The following is a 15,810-nucleotide window of genomic DNA, read 5'->3' on the forward strand; positions in this document are numbered from 1 at the left end:
GACACCAATCCACGAAGCCCTGCGTAACCCCTCTCTATTTGACTATCAGAGGCAATCTGCAGAAATTTAACCCCGAGCTTCTAGGAGCCCCTCCCAGAAGTTGGATTGGCTGAATGGGCTCTTGTTGCGTACGGTATGGTCAACCTGCTCCCCCAGCAGCTCAATGGGTTTAGATCTGGCGACTGCGCTGGCCACTCCATTGCAGAAAGAATACTAGCTCCCTTCTTCTCTAAATAATAGTTCTTGCACACGGTATGCTTCGGCTCCAATCAAGCACTGCCCACAGGGTATGGCATGGTGTTGCAAAATGGAGTGATAGCCTTCCTTATACTAAATCACTTATCTGGAACAAATCTCCCACCTTACCAACACCAAAGCAACACCAGACCATCACATTACCCCCACCTTGCTTGACAGATGGCATCAGGCACTCCTGTAGCATCTTTTCAGCTGTTCTAGGTCTCACAAATGTTTGTCTGTGATCCAAACACCTCAAACTTCAAATCGTCCATCCATAACACTTTTTTCCAATCTTCCTCTGTCCAATGTCTGTATTTTTTTTTCATCCCATAGTTTTTTCTTTTATTGGCGAGTGTCAGATATGGCTTTTTCTTTGCCACTGTGCCCTGAAGGCCAGGATCGCGGAGTTGTCGCTTCACTGTAGATGTTGACACTTCTGTTTTACGGGTTCCATTTAATGAAGCTGCCAGTTAGGGCTGGGCGATATGACCTAAAATCAATATTGCGATAAATTGGGCAATTTTACCTCGATAACGATAAATGCACGATAAATTCCCCCCGAGGACTAAAATAAAAAGAAATGCATATTAACTGCTTTTTTTATTGACCAACTGGTACACATTACTTTCAATGAAAAATAGAAGTACAAAAATCATTTGAATAAACATTCAAAATACAGTGAACCCTCGCTACTTCGCGCTTCACCTTTCGCGGCTTCAGTGCTTCGCGGGTCTAAAAAATATTCGGGGGCATTGTAGATTCGCCGAGCGGCACGAGGGGGCGCTGGAGCGGTTAGACGGCCGGCGTGCGCCGAAGAGGAGAGTGGACGAAGAAGAGAGTGGACGAAGAAGAGCACGTTCCGCCGGACACGATTGGTGGCGACGTTTCGCGCGGTTCGGACCGTACCAGAGCTCCGGCCGGCGTGCGTGGCAGTTAAGCCGTAGAGGAGCATCTTCCGCCCGGGCATGAGCGGAGCGCGAGGCTGTCAGTTATGAATGAATAAATGAATAAATAAATAAATGAAGAATGCTACCTTTCATTTCACAGGGCACACCGGACGGCGTACCAGCAGGTTAAAGTCAAAGTAATTAAATAAATACAAAAAGAAGTAATTGAATAAATACAAAAATAATGGCTGGGGAATAAAAAAATAAGTTAATAATAATTTGTTTTGTTTTTTTGTTATAACATGAATTTCACTCTCTCTCTCTCTCTCTACCCATATATATATATATATATATATATATATATATATATATTTTTTTTTAAGCATTTTTGAAGGTGCGCCGCTACTTCGCACTTTTTTTTTTTTTAAGCATTTTTGAAGGTGCGCCGCTACTTCGCGGATTTTCAGTTTTCGCGGGTGGTCTCGGTCCCCATTAACCGCGATAACCGAGGGTTCACTGTAGCATGACTTGAACAATGTCACAAAGAACAGGAGAAAAAGGGTACCTCTCACAAAATCTTTTTATGTAAATATATTGTGCCGAGATGCTGTAATGCCATTTGCAAAGGCCTAGATTTGTGTAAAGGTATTTTGTAAACAATATAAATAATGCCATGTGCAAAGGCGCTAGTCGCCTGTAAACAAAATGCTAAATAAAATGGAAAAAAATGTAAATGGAATGCCAATGCCAAATAAACGCGTGTGCTTCATCAGGAAAATGTGCCGTCTCGAGTACTCCGGTGCGCAGTTGCCACTTGTCGTCTATGTACTGCACATTCAGGCTCAAACAGGGATCCATGTTGCGACTCGACCACGGATGTGGATGCAAAAGGCTTGACATGTCTAAGCTCCCGTCCCGATGTTGTCCATATCGGGAAGTGCTGTTTGCGGCAAATATTTTCGTACCTCTTGTCGGCTACGTTCATGAGGCGTTTAAATCCTGTGCGCTCCACTGTAACTAGAGGAGCTCTATCTTTACCTATGTGCTAGGCTATCGCGTCCACCACTGAGACGTTCTCTCGTATGATGTCGCCTCCGTTAGTGGTTGTGTTGTGGGTGGTGAAAAAGAAAAGGTTTCAGGTGCTTACGACGCACTTTGTAGTTCATGTTCTTTTGCTCAAACATCATCTTTAGGGAACCCAAAACCTTTCCAAACAAGAGATGTTCTATTTCTTTTCGGGACAAGCGCGACAGGAACAATTTCAACTAACGTTACTTCGTCTGCAGCCGTGTCAGCCGCTTCAGGATTTGAATCGCCAGCTACGAACGCGTCTTCTGTTTACATTCTTCTACAGCGCATGAGTCATGTGACTCCATGCGCTGGAGCCGTCTTCAAGAGGCATGAACATCGCCGCAGACAGAAAAGACTTTTCTTTTTCTTTTTTTTTTTAGACACCGAATTTACCCACATGGGCAAAATGATGTCGGTCATTCTAATACATTTCGGTAACGGTAAATGTTCGGTTTATCGCCCAGCCCTAATGTCAGTTGAGAACCTGTTTGGTGTCTATTTCTCAAACTAGAGACTGTAATGAGCTTATCTTTTTGCTGAGTTGCGCAGCGGCCTCCCACTTCTCCTACGCTGGTTTGTGGTTTGTGCTGTTCTCTGAAGGGAGTAGTACACACCTTTTGTAGGAAATCTTTAGGTTCTTGGCAATTTCTCGCAGAGAATAGCCTTCATTTCTAAGTACAAGAATAGACCGTTGTGTTTCACGAAAGTTATTTTTTTCTGGTCATTTTGAGGTTTTAATCAACCCCACAAATGTGAAACCCCAGATAATCAAGCTGCTCAAAGGAAGGTCAGTTTTATAACTTCTCTAATGAGCTAAACTGTTTTCAGCTGTGCTAACCTGATTGCACAAGGGTTTTCCCATTAGCATTCTGAAACAATGAGCAAACATTTGATAGTTGCTGGAAATGGGCCTCAATACACCTATGTAGATTTCTCCAAAAAACACACATTTACAGCTAGAGCAGTTATCAATATTTAGAGCATATTATGTGTCAAACTCCTGTCCTTTCCTGAATTCTTTTAATCTCTCCTGGCTGCAACACACCTGATTCAAATGATCAGCACATCAGCAAGCTATACTTATTTTATATATGGTTATAGTGTGGTATATATTTTATACGGTATAGTATATGATGACTGTAATATCTGTATTTCTAAAGAAAAAAATGTTGTATTATTTTTTTAGTCGGACACTTACCTATGCATGGCGTTTCCCGTGCCAACTACTGGTCATGCTGCATATGTCGGTGAGTATCATTATTATCAAACATCACTCAAAAATGTGTTGCATCATCTGTTCGACTTCTGTTTATCCTTTTTATCATACTTGCTATTGCGCTCTCAGGACAACATTTGTATAAATTCCCATGTATTATAAATTACAACATAGTTAATGCTAAATGGAATTCACTTATAGTTTATAGCGCTCTATATACACCGGTGAATTATGGTATCTAATGTGATATGATTAATGTGAAAATCATTTTGTGATGATATTAAGAATTAATTTTACTGCCAGGCCAAGTTTAGGTTTGTCTCAATGGGTTAGACCAGTATGGCAATATTTTTATTTTTTATTATTTTTTTATTTTTCCACATCGCAGCAGCATTCCAAATTAAAACTTGTGATTTTCACATACCCGTCATATTAGTGATTGTGAGTGACTTCATTGTCAGAAATATCATGACTCTGTTATTTCAAAGCATCACACTATGACCATAACACATTTTCCGATATGCGTTGAAAATGTGTTTTGGTCCAATGAAAGCAATGTGAAAGTGTTTGGCTATATTGCGTTTCAAAAAACTATGTTTGACGCAAAAACACCACTTCTTACCAAAAGAACACCTAAACTGCACTAACATATGGGGATGGTAGCATCATGCTCTGGTGTTGTTTGTCTTAGCTGGAATTATGATCAGCACACAATGTTTAGACTTCTGTGAGAAAGCCAATTAAAAAAATGCAAGGAAAAGCCTACCAAAAAATCTGATTATTCATCATAATTAATATAATCGATCCTTTATGTTTAGCATCAGCACACTAGATGAATATGATGAGTTCCCATTCATGTTTTCATTGCTTTGAATTAGATTTATCATTTCAACTAGCATTTCTGTTCAAATATATTCTTTTTTCATGCTTTCCTGTTTGAGGACCAGTCCCCAACGGAATCATGTTTTTTATTAGTGTAGGAAGAGAAAGGCTTTTAATTCAGATTATTACTTTTAAGTTGTATGCAATACATTTAGTTAAATATTTGTATTTAATCTATATTTTCTAACCGAATGTTTTCCCTTCTAAGTGGACTTCATACCTCAGGCTAGTATGAACACAGTCCATCACATGTTGCTGTATGGCTGCAAGTCCCCTGTCTCTACCACCAACTACTGGTAATGCCTAACTTAATCTTTGTCTTTCCAGATGTTCATTGTATATCTATTATTATGGCTGAAATAGTTGTGTGTTTGCAAAGGTCTTTGTAGCCATAATGCAGAGTTGACAAATTGATTTTCTCCTGCCAGGAACTATTGATTTTGCTCATCTGCATCAAGCTCATTTGTGACCATCTGTTGTGCAGAACTGAAAAATCAATTACTACTGCTTTACTATTTAAAATTTAAATATATTATAATCAGTTAAAGGCTTGCGTGTTAGTGATTTTGAGTAAATGTAAATAAATAAATAAAAAACACCATAGTCCGTGAAAAAAATTAAAACTGACAAAGTAATAATACATGAAAAAAAAAAATAATACTGAGAAATCTGTTCTGAAATTCAGGCATGGCTTTTGAATTGTGGTTTAACAGAATTCTAAAATCCACCCCACAAAAACTGCCCTTGACAAAATTTACCATTAACCCTTATTCACTCACTGTAATAGTCACTGTCACACTCACTTGTCCAGGCCAAATTCATTTTCAGTATTTTTTATGAGTCTTTTGGGGGGGTGGGGGGCGAATTCAGTGTTTGTCAACCATTTTAACTTATTTTAAAATGTATTTTAGCTTTCCTCTTTCCATTTCGGGAATCATTGTGAATTTTTATGTTAGAGTAATATCCTTACTGGTTGTAAACTGCAGCAGATTGTTGTTGTGTGAGTTTGGTGCTATGCAATACTCTGCCTTTAAATGACTGACTGTGACATTTTTCACTCAAGGGACTGTGGCAGTACAAAGGGTACTTGTGCGGATGGATCATCCATTTTGTATGCATGGGCTCGAAATGCACCCCCAACGAATCTACCAAAAGGTATGTTTTAGAAGGCATATTCTTCATGTCACCATGTATTATTATAGCTGAGCACCACCTGCAGAAAGTATGTTACAAACTAGTGATGGGTCCAACGACACCGAGGCGTCGATGCGCGCGCCGAGCTTCCAGGGCAAACCCCGTGTCGGTGCGTGTACTGCTTTGAGAAAGTCACGTGACCACTACCAGAATCGTGTCGACACAGCGGTCGCGCGCCAAACTGTGTTCATAAGGAAGCGCATCTGTCAACAGGATGGACGCTCAAAACAAGCATCGAGTTATAGGCGCGTTACTTTGCATTAAATATCCGCAAGATGGAAGACGTCACTGTTGATGCGCACTCAGAGGTGCAGCGCTATACGTCAGCAGGACACGTTGCACGTACGGAAGACCCGCTCTTATACTGGAAGTCCATGGAGGCAACGTTCCCTCACCTATTTATATTAGCCACACAGGCGTTGTGCACACCGGCCTCTTCAGTGCCTTGTGAGAGGATCTTCTCAAAGGCGGGGGAAATTGCCTCAAAAAGAGAAATAGACTGAATAACAAAACGCTGGAGAAACTAATTTTTTGGAATAAAAATCTTTAATTACAATGAGTCCATTGTCATTCACAACACTTTTACTTGGGCATTCAGACAGATGTTTTCTTAATTTATCAACTGCGTCTCGAATATCAAAGATTTTTTTTATGAAATTACGTGTATGTAAAAATAATGTGAAAGCAAATGCCTAATCAGAATCAGAAATCCCTTTGTCATTGTACTCAAGTGTGCAACGAGATTAGAGAGCTCCCCTCTCCAGTGCAATACAACAATAATTCAGTTAAATATATAAATTAGATAAGAGAATAATTAGTGCGATGGAAAGTAATACGAAATAGGATATATAAAAACACATCACGTCGCTAATCAATGGAATTGGATGAAATTAGTTTGACAGATCAGTGTCAGATGACCCTGTCAAATGTTTCCTGCAAGTCCACCAGGTGTCAGTATTCAGCAACACAGTGTCAACACAGTGTCAATACATTGTGTCACTGTGTCGAAACGATACAGGATGCCTCATCTACCCATCACTATTACAAACGTTTTTTTTCCCAAACTTTTCATAATCGTACATTTATTTTCCTTTAGTTAAAGTATCTCTCTCTATTTAGTGATGAAATTATGTTAATTCCCACCCAAACCAAAAGAATTAATGCAATTATGTGCACTTTCTGACATTTAAATCATTGTGCTTTACTATAAATTAAAGTTATATTGCCATTAGTGGTCTAAGAGAAAACAATGCTTGAAAATTTTTTTTTATATTTTTTTTCTTTTTTCACAGAGCGATTAAACTTTTAATTTTTAGTACTGGGTTAATAGATCTTGGTTAAAAAAAAGCTGTGCAACTTCAGAGAAACAATAGCATTCTTTTTGTGAAACACCAAAGTTGTATTAATGGACAATTTCAGGCCAACTCATAGTGTCACAAAATAACGTACAGCCATTACCCAGTGAGATCAAATATAATTTGTCTTATCCGTTCCCTTTTAATGAAACTCATTTGATTCTTGCTGCTAGAACAAATATTTCAGTGTGAAGTGAGATGTCCCTGAATGCTGATATGTCAAACCTTTAGTGAGAGAACGTTACCCCTTTTAGGCTTGAAGCAACATAACCTCAACTTATTCTTTGCACCATTTATTTTTGAACATCAAACACAGGAACTAGCAATATTTAAAGGGACTTCAATCGGTAGGGATACACCCATACCAGTTTTTCTCAGACCCAGTACAAGTACTTAATAATGCGATTAAGTCTTGTAATTGTAATGAAAACTTGTTTTTAAACCAGATATTGCTAAAAAAATAAAACACAAACCTTTCTTAAACATGGCACTAGTTTAACTTTTAAAACAATTTTTTGAGTAACAACTCCTTATCACTGACGTTTTAATATCTAACTGGATGTTATTATAACAGTCTTCCAACATATTTGACTTTAATTCAGTCTTTAATACAAAGCATTTCAGTTTAAAAACAAAACTTGATTTGTATTATGTGTAACTACTTTACTTGTGACACAAAACGATTTTTAATATGCCATTTTTTATAAACTTTCCACACACTAGGTCTTTAAGTCTGATGGATAACAAACAAAAACAAAAAATAAAATTTCAAGTTGTTATAACTTTCATGGCATTATTGAACAGGAGAGTACTGTAACTGTTTTCCTCTTTTTGAATTTTGTCCCTTTTCCTCAATAGATGTTGGTTTTGAAGTTGGACGGAATTCAGGAGTGTCTTACTTTGTTCTCCAGATCCATTATGGAGATGTCAGTGCTTTCCAAGGTAAGTACACAAATTTTAACTTGCTGGCAAAAATTGCTTGCCTTGCACTTTAACAAAGATGTGCATGACTAATTTCCTGACTTCTTTTTCTGTGAAATGAATTTTATATTCACCAGATTGATTAAATTGGAGTTTGCTGACATGATTTTTCGGAGAAAGGTATATTGTGCGTCCTGGAGAGCAGTTGGACAGGCAATGGCAGTAGGGCTAGTTAGTTAAGAACATTCTGGAAGTGAAAACCGTGTCAGATCAAGTGAAGAGCTTGAAACTTGAAATAGTGCATTATAGTCAATGTAATTATGAAGCTCAACACTACGACCATTATGCTTGCAAATACTCCCATTCTTTTCAATGTGTGCTGGTTAAAGATTTTAGCCGGTCGTTCAGCGTGTGTGTATGTTTTCATGATGTTTGCAAATGACGTGATCTGCAGCAAAAACAGGGAGAAGGCGGAGGAACATTTCTAACGTTGGAGGCATGCTCTGGAAAGGAAAAGAATTAAGATTAGGAGTAGTAAGAAAGACTGTATATGTGTGAATGGGAAGAGTGAGACTACAGAAAGAAAATAGTGAGGGTGGAGGCCTTTAAATACAAAGAGTCAACCTAATCTAGAGCAACAGTTAGTATGATAAAGAGGCAAGGAAAGCAGGTTGGAGACAGTGTCGGAAGACATGAGGCCAGTTGGTGCTGGAGAGGAGGATCCAAAAAATAAACTTAAATAGAAGTGGATAACACACTGTGGCAACCCCTAACGGGCAAAAAAAAGATTTATTGACCTATGTTATATTACGGACAATTGAGACATTGGATTCAGAGAATAAGATTAAAAAATGGTGAAAATCCTTGAAGGAATATTGATATATCAGGAAAATAGAAAATGATCATTGGAGAACAGAATGTTTTCTGTGTGATTCATGATTTGGATGTAATTGTGTTTTGTTCCAATTTATGCTTAAGCAGTGCTTCCAACTCAATGCTCTAGTGTTAATGAAGCTCTTGGTTTATCCATATTTGTGCCATTATGATATTTATATATCAATTTGTATTGTATTCTATTGTTGTTGCATTTGCTTTTTCTTTTCCGTCTACAGATCATCATAAAGATTGCTCAGGTCTCACTCTAAGAATAACATCAACTCCGTGCGTATTTTATTTCTTTATTTATATTTTTTTACAAACCATATTGCAAACTATACAACGTTCAGTAATAATGGTTAGTGGAATCTTGATTTAATTCATTCATAGAGGGGAGGAGTTGTTCATGTCCAGTAAACTGAAACTCTTTTTATTGTGACCTAAAAACACCCAAAACAGAACAAAATTATTTGGGGTGTTTTTTTTTTTTTATAGCTCTATCCAGACTTGGCTTGGTTTCCTTTTTTGTTTCTCTTCAATATTGTATTTCAGGATACGAATTCAAAGTTTTTTTTTTCTTCTTTTGTTTTTTTAATCTTGTTTATTCTATGACCACCAAGCAAGCTACGTGTCGAGTGTGGTGTCTACTTTTATGTGTCCAATAAAATTCATCAATATTGTTTTTTACACTAGTTGGATGTACTATTTCTTCAGTGTATTGTTGCATGTGCGTCAGCAGCAATTGAAAAGGCACATAGATCAGCTGCAGGCATTTCGTATTTTGCGAACACGATGTAACATGATGGCAATTGTTCACCATTCTTCGTATAATTGGTAACTTGTACCAGTTTTATCATCTGAATAGCTTTGTTTGACGTAGTGAAGCTGTTCAGGTGTAAAAATAATTCATTTATGTTATTATTTTTTTTTAACTTGAGTGCTTGGTGCAGTCAGTCTCTTGCAAACAAAGAGCTGAGTGAGCTATATTTCTTTATTCATAGCACACTGCAGGAAGGTTTGATTTAAAGCATTCGGTATATAATTTTGACCTGGTTTTGAACAAGTACTTTTTTGGGCTCTTGTGTCACACCCCTAGAACATCTTTCTAAGAATCAAAAGTGATAATTTGCATCAACAGCATGTTTGTCTTGCTGAGTGGCCTTGGCGCCCTTGATAGAGCGCTGTGCTCAGTGACTGAAGATTCGGCTGTTTGAATCTTGCTACTGCTGCTGTTTTCCTTTTGCTGGTGCAGTAAAACTAGCACGAAAACACAACAAAACGATGCTGTTTTATGATGTTTTGGGAAACCAAACCTGAAAAATTTTTTTTGTTTGTTTTTAATATTGTCTTTAGCCGCCACATTAAACATTGTAAAACACAAATGTTAAACATCTGCTTCAATTATAAAGGAATTGTGCCTTCACAATTCAACATACTTTTGGAGAGAATCTACGTGGTGATCATTTTCAGTCAAGACAGCAGAAGTGAAATGTCTTGTGTGGGAAAATATATAAATATTTTATCAGATCACTTCTTTGAACCTCTAACTGATTTGTTTGCAGGCAGCCATTTATTGCTGGTATATACCTGCTCATGTCCATGGACACTGTTATCCAACCAGGAAAACAAGGTAGTCTATTTGACTTTACTCTTCTTGTGTGATGAGGGAAAGTTGATAAATTCCACGATTCTGCATCGCCTTTTCAGTCAGTTATGTTGTATTGTTAGGTGTTGCCGTAAATGGCTTGTGGCAAATGGGTCATGTTGTGGTCCTTTGAATGCTGAGATTTCCGAGTTTATGAACGTAACACACAGTACGTGGTCGCTGAGTGACCGTAAAAGCATTATAGCACATGTGCTACTGCTGTTTGACGTCAAACACGGGTATGACTCCAAAATCGGATCCACTCATTTTGCAAGGATTTCGCCTTTTAACGCCTAAAACAACTAAACAATCACAAACTACATATATTTCAAACTTAAATCATGTCACAGACTCATATGGGATCTCTAATGGTAATGGACAAGTCAGAAAACTCCTTTCAAGATACAATAGATAATCTTGTGTTTGCTTGGAAGATTGAGCCTGTTTTCACTTCCGGTCTGTTTATCTTGTTAGTTACGAATGCAGACATCGCCTGTGACTACACCTCGTATCCAATTTACCCGATTGCCTTTAGGACCCACACACATCGTCTGGGTAAGTATTGCCAATATACAGTGGAACCTCGGTTCTCGAACGACTCTGAGTTTGAACAAATCGGAGTCCGAACAAAAAAATAGAGAAATTCTTGCTTCGCAGTTCGAACAAACATCGGAGTTCGAACGCCGGTATGACGAGTGAGTGCGTACGCGAGGGTGGGATGCTGAGCGGCGTACGGGTGTAGATCGCTCTCTTGCTCTCTTTGTGACCAACTGTTGTCGCGTGCGGACGTGCTGCGTTTTGCTCTCGCGTTTTATATAGGTGTACGAAGTGTTTTAGCCCCTAATCATGCCTCCAAAGAAAGGCAGTGCAAGCAGCAAAGGAATGGTTTCGGTGTTCGAACAATTCGCTTTTCGAACAGGGTTCTGGAACGGATTATGGTCGAGAACCGAGGCTCCACTGTATTTAAAATATATCGGGCACAAACAATTTCACTTTGAAGCAACAGAAGAGAAGAGATGCAGTTTTTTTGTTCCTGAGTTCTCACCACTGTTGTGAATACAGTAATTTAGTGTTGCTGCAGATATTACGTTGATGATCTTATTATCCAAATTATGTTGTACTGTATAAAGACACAACCTGAGGTCATAAGCAAATTGCATTTTAATATTTCACGACTAATAAATGTCTTCATTGCAAACTTACAGCATCTAACAATAGGAAGCTGATGGAAATTGGCAGAAGCTAAAGATGCCAAGAAAATACAATTACTGTAGATGCTAACTGTTTACAAAACATCTGTTATAATGTCATGTCCAAAAATGAGCTTATTATTAACCAGTGTGTCAAATTTATTTATAAACCTTACACAGAATAACACATTCTTACCTTACTATTTACTTCCTATTTCTCCAATAGGAAAAGTAGTCAGTGGCTACAGGATCCGAAATGGAAAATGGAGCCTCATTGGGAGACAGTCTCCTCAACTACCCCAGGTATGCAAAAAATAGCATGCAGCAACCCGGATATATGCCTGTGAGCAGGTTTTACTATAGAAAAAAAATATCATGCTGTGATTCCAAGTAAACATATTTATTCAGGCTATATAACCCATCAATTTTTCATTTTGAATTCTCATCAATATTTAAAGGAGGTTTTCAAACCTTTTATAAAAAAACTTACATTTGCCAATCCAAACGAGCTTCATGTAAACCTTTCAATTGGAATGGCCAGGCTGTGTCCGGTCAGGGCATGCTCTGTGACCATAGATCTTAATTAGGAATGATTTCAACAAGAATGACAAAAAAAAAAGTCTCCATGTAAACCGGTCTTAGTGACACAAAGTGAAACTTCATTGCCAGATTATTTGTTAAAAAAAGTGCAGACAACTCTAGGCTAAAAACTTAATTTATCATAAAATAAACCTCACACTGTACTGTGAATATTTATTGGAATATGCCAAATGAGCATGGCTCTTTGAAGCCTTGCTAATGGTGGGTTGTATTTTTAATTTTTTGATTCTATTTAGGTCCTTGTCTTCACATGAAAATGGCTGATGCCACAAAAAAGTTTGGGGTCTGCTGCCTTTATTTAATATATACACAATACAACTTTATTTATATAGCGCATTTGACAACAAGGCATTACCATATAAATGAAAGTGCCATAATATTTATTTGGCACTTTTACATCCCCTAGTAACTTTACCTAGGAAAAAAGGATTCTGCTAGATTTGTTACAGATACTCAAAATGATCCATGGAATATGCATAGAAAGTCATTTGATGGTGGTTAGGGTGCATCGCTCTGTGACTGGGGCAGATAAAAATTCTGGCAGGTGCTTTCCAGAATCTGTATCCCCTTGTCACTTAACATAGGAAACTGGGTCTTGCTCTAAAAATTATCTCAGGACTCTACAGTAAATCACTTGATGGTTGGGTTCAACTTTATGGTTCATCTATGATGTTAATTATGCTCGCCAGAATATGCATCCTCTCAGTTTGCCTGGAAAAGAGGATAGCGAATTTCAACAATTCACTATACTTCACATTCAGTACAATGTTATAATAACTATTTCTTTGCAAAACATATTTTATACATCAAGTACAAATTAAAAAAAAAAAAATCAATTAATACCTGTTCTCTAACAGGTGACCACCATCTGTTCCTTGTCAATTAAATTTGATCCCGCTGGAATCATCCCTCATCCTCAGTCCTCTTCCTTTCATATTGTGTTCAATTACCGTATTTTCCAGACCATGGAGCGCACTTTAAAGTCCCAAATCTTCCCCAAAACAAACGAGGCGCCTTGTAAAGCGGCACGCCTATTATATGGACTGAGCATCACTCGTGACCATGAACCCTTTTACTCATTGGGCTGTTCGGAGTGCATGTTAGCACACCCTGCTGGTCGAAGTCTGAGTCATCTATGTTTCAAATTGACCGTGACTTATACATTATGTGACTATGGTGTTTGGGTGATGGTGTAGGAGAAAGCTGGACAAAAGGGCAGCTGTCCACAATGTTGTAGTCTGTCTTATCATTTATGTTATTGCAAGCAAGAAACGTCCCAGGTTTAGACAACAGACTGCAAAAAGCCCAAAGCACAACAGCACATCTCTCTAAACAGCCATGTGATTGGCTAAGTCTGAGTGGCTCCCAAGAAGCCATTGCTGTAATTGGCTAAGGCTGAGTGGCCCCCAAGAAGCCATTGCTATAATCTTTTTGTGTTATTTTTATTTCTTTTGGTATATAGATGGCATGAGAGATACGTGTTTTGTGTTAATCTTATTTCTTTGTAGGGCTGGGCGATATGACCTCAAATCAATATCGCGAGAAATCGAGCAATTTTACCTCGATAACGATAAATGCACGATAAATTCCCACGGGGACTAAAATCAAAATAAATGCAGGAATTGCATATTGACTGTTTTTTTTATTGACCAACTGGTACACTTTACTTTCAATGAATAATAAAAGTACAAAAATCATTTGTATGAACATTCCAAATAGCTTGCTTTGCATGACTTGAACAATGTCACAAAGAAAAAGGGTACCTCTTGCAAAATCTTTTTCTGCAAATAGATTGCGCCAAGATGCTCTCATGATGTAAATAATGGCAAATAAAAAATGCTAAATAAAATGAAAGAAAATGTCAATGCAAGCCAAATAAACAAGTGGGCATTATCGGGGAAAATGTGCCGTCTCGAGTACTCTGGTGCGCAGTCGCCACTTGTCATCTATGAAATGCACAGTCAGGCTCAATCAGGGATCCATGTTGCGACTCGACCACAAGTCGGATTTAGATGCAAAATGCTTGACATGTCTAAGCTCCCGGCCTGATGTAGTCCATATCGGGAAATACGGCTTTCATGAAGCGTTTAAATCCTGTGCGCGCCACTGTAACTAGAGGAGCTTTATCTTTAGCTATGTGCTAGGCTATCGCGTCCACCTCTGAGACGTTCTCTCGTTTGGTGTTGCCTCCGTTAATGGGCTGTTGTCACTTGTCCAACCTTGCTTCTCACTTTGAACTTTCAGCACAGCATGGTTGTGTTGTGGGTGGTGAAAAAGCTTCTGGATTTGAATCCCAGCTACGACAGCGACGTCTGTTTTCTTTCTCGAGCAGACTGGTAGAGTCACGTGACTAGAGGCGCTGTTGCGGTCTTAAAGGGGCATGAACATTGCCGCAGACAGAAAAGGCTTTTCTTTTTTTTTTTAACACCGAATTTACCGACATGGGCAAAATGATTTCGGTCATTGTAATAAATTTCGGTAACGGTAAATTTTCGGTTTATCGCCCAGCCCTATTTCTTTGTTTCATCGTTTGCTTGTATGCTGAGTTTTTTTGGTTTTGATTTGAAACCGTGACTCTAAGGAATGTGGTGACCAGTGAAATCCCTCCCCTCACGTTGTCTAGTAGACGCATTGCTATGACACCTCTTATTGGTTAGGGTCAGTGTTATTGGCAGTGATTCCTTATAGTTTCAGGACATCTGTCATTGACTTGGGGTGATACCTCTGGCAGCAATCCCTTAAGGGATTGAGTCCTGGTGAGCTGGCATCAGCTGGCGAGCTGAGCTAGCGCGAGCGACGCGCCCTGTAGTGCGGCGCGCCTAGTATATGCATTAAATACCGAAATAGCACCCTCAACTGGTGTTGCGCCCTTTGATGCAGCGCGTCTTATGGCCGTAAGAATACGGTACTTAAAATTCATTATGATCACGTCATTGAAAATGATTTAGTTGTAAAACTTTGTTGATGTAACAAATGCGAATGCCGAAATGCACATAGCTTTCCACCCGTTTCGCCTGCATTCAATGTGTACTCTCCCACGACCAGGATACAGATTTTTTTTTTGCCTGTTCCAGTGAGCACCGTAGCCAGAAGCAATAACCTTTACCAATAAAAGAAATAGTACAAACATAAGATGATTGTCTGCATTAATAGACGAGTGTGTTAATGCAAAATTAACATGTTAAATTTCCCAGCACTTTTTTATATATACATAAAATGCAGTTTTTAATTGGAAGTTTTTCTTATTGAAGGAAAATACAAACCTCCATGGCCCTTTGTGAAAAAGTGTTTGCCCCCGAAACCAAATAATTGTTTGGGCCACCCTTAGCAGCAGCCCATTCATTTGTGCAGAATTGTTGTAATTCAGCCACATTGGAGTGTTTTTGAGCACAAACTGTGTTTTTAAGTTCATGTGGCAGGACAGGTTCCGAAAAGTTAAACTTTTCTTACACTGATCTTAACTGGTGCAAGTGAGGTTTGCAGTTCTTTGGATGTTGTTGTGGAGTCTTTTGTGACCTCTTGGATGAGTCATCGCTGCGCTCTTCGGTTAATTTTGGTCGATCGGCCACTCCTGGGAAGGTTCATCACTGTTCCATTTTTCGCCATTTATGGATAATGGCACTAACTGTGGTTCGCAGGAGTCCCCAACCTTTAGAAATGGCTGGATAACCTTTACCAGACTGATATCAATTACTTTACATGTTCCTGAATTTCTTTTAATTTCGACATGATC

General features: G+C 38.6%; 2 protein-coding genes across 6 annotated transcripts in view; both read left to right on the forward strand.

The window, feature by feature from the left end:
- pam (peptidylglycine alpha-amidating monooxygenase) overlaps positions 1-15,810 on the forward strand; it is a 54,701-nt gene that overhangs the window by 13,657 nt on the left and 25,234 nt on the right. For all 4 annotated transcript variants that reach the window (XM_088281344.1, XM_088281345.1, XM_088281343.1 and 1 more), the window contains 8 exons: positions 3,385-3,445; positions 4,505-4,592; positions 5,360-5,451; positions 7,704-7,787; positions 8,879-8,927; positions 10,205-10,272; positions 10,762-10,842; positions 11,704-11,780. In XM_088281344.1, the coding sequence (XP_088137470.1) occupies positions 3,385-3,445; positions 4,505-4,592; positions 5,360-5,451; positions 7,704-7,787; positions 8,879-8,927; positions 10,205-10,272; positions 10,762-10,842; positions 11,704-11,780 (600 nt within the window). The remainder of the gene's footprint in view (positions 1-3,384; positions 3,446-4,504; positions 4,593-5,359; positions 5,452-7,703; positions 7,788-8,878; positions 8,928-10,204; positions 10,273-10,761; positions 10,843-11,703; positions 11,781-15,810) is intronic.
- pdzph1 (PDZ and pleckstrin homology domains 1) overlaps positions 1-15,810 on the forward strand; it is a 56,634-nt gene that overhangs the window by 217 nt on the left and 40,607 nt on the right. The gene's annotated exons all lie outside the window — the stretch shown is intronic.

This window comes from Idiotropiscis lumnitzeri, chromosome 18 (assembly GCF_059441095.1).
Source record: "Idiotropiscis lumnitzeri isolate Australia: NSW breed Sydney's pygmy pipehorse chromosome 18, RoL_Ilum_1.0, whole genome shotgun sequence".
Lineage (NCBI taxonomy): Eukaryota > Metazoa > Chordata > Actinopteri > Syngnathiformes > Syngnathidae > Idiotropiscis > Idiotropiscis lumnitzeri.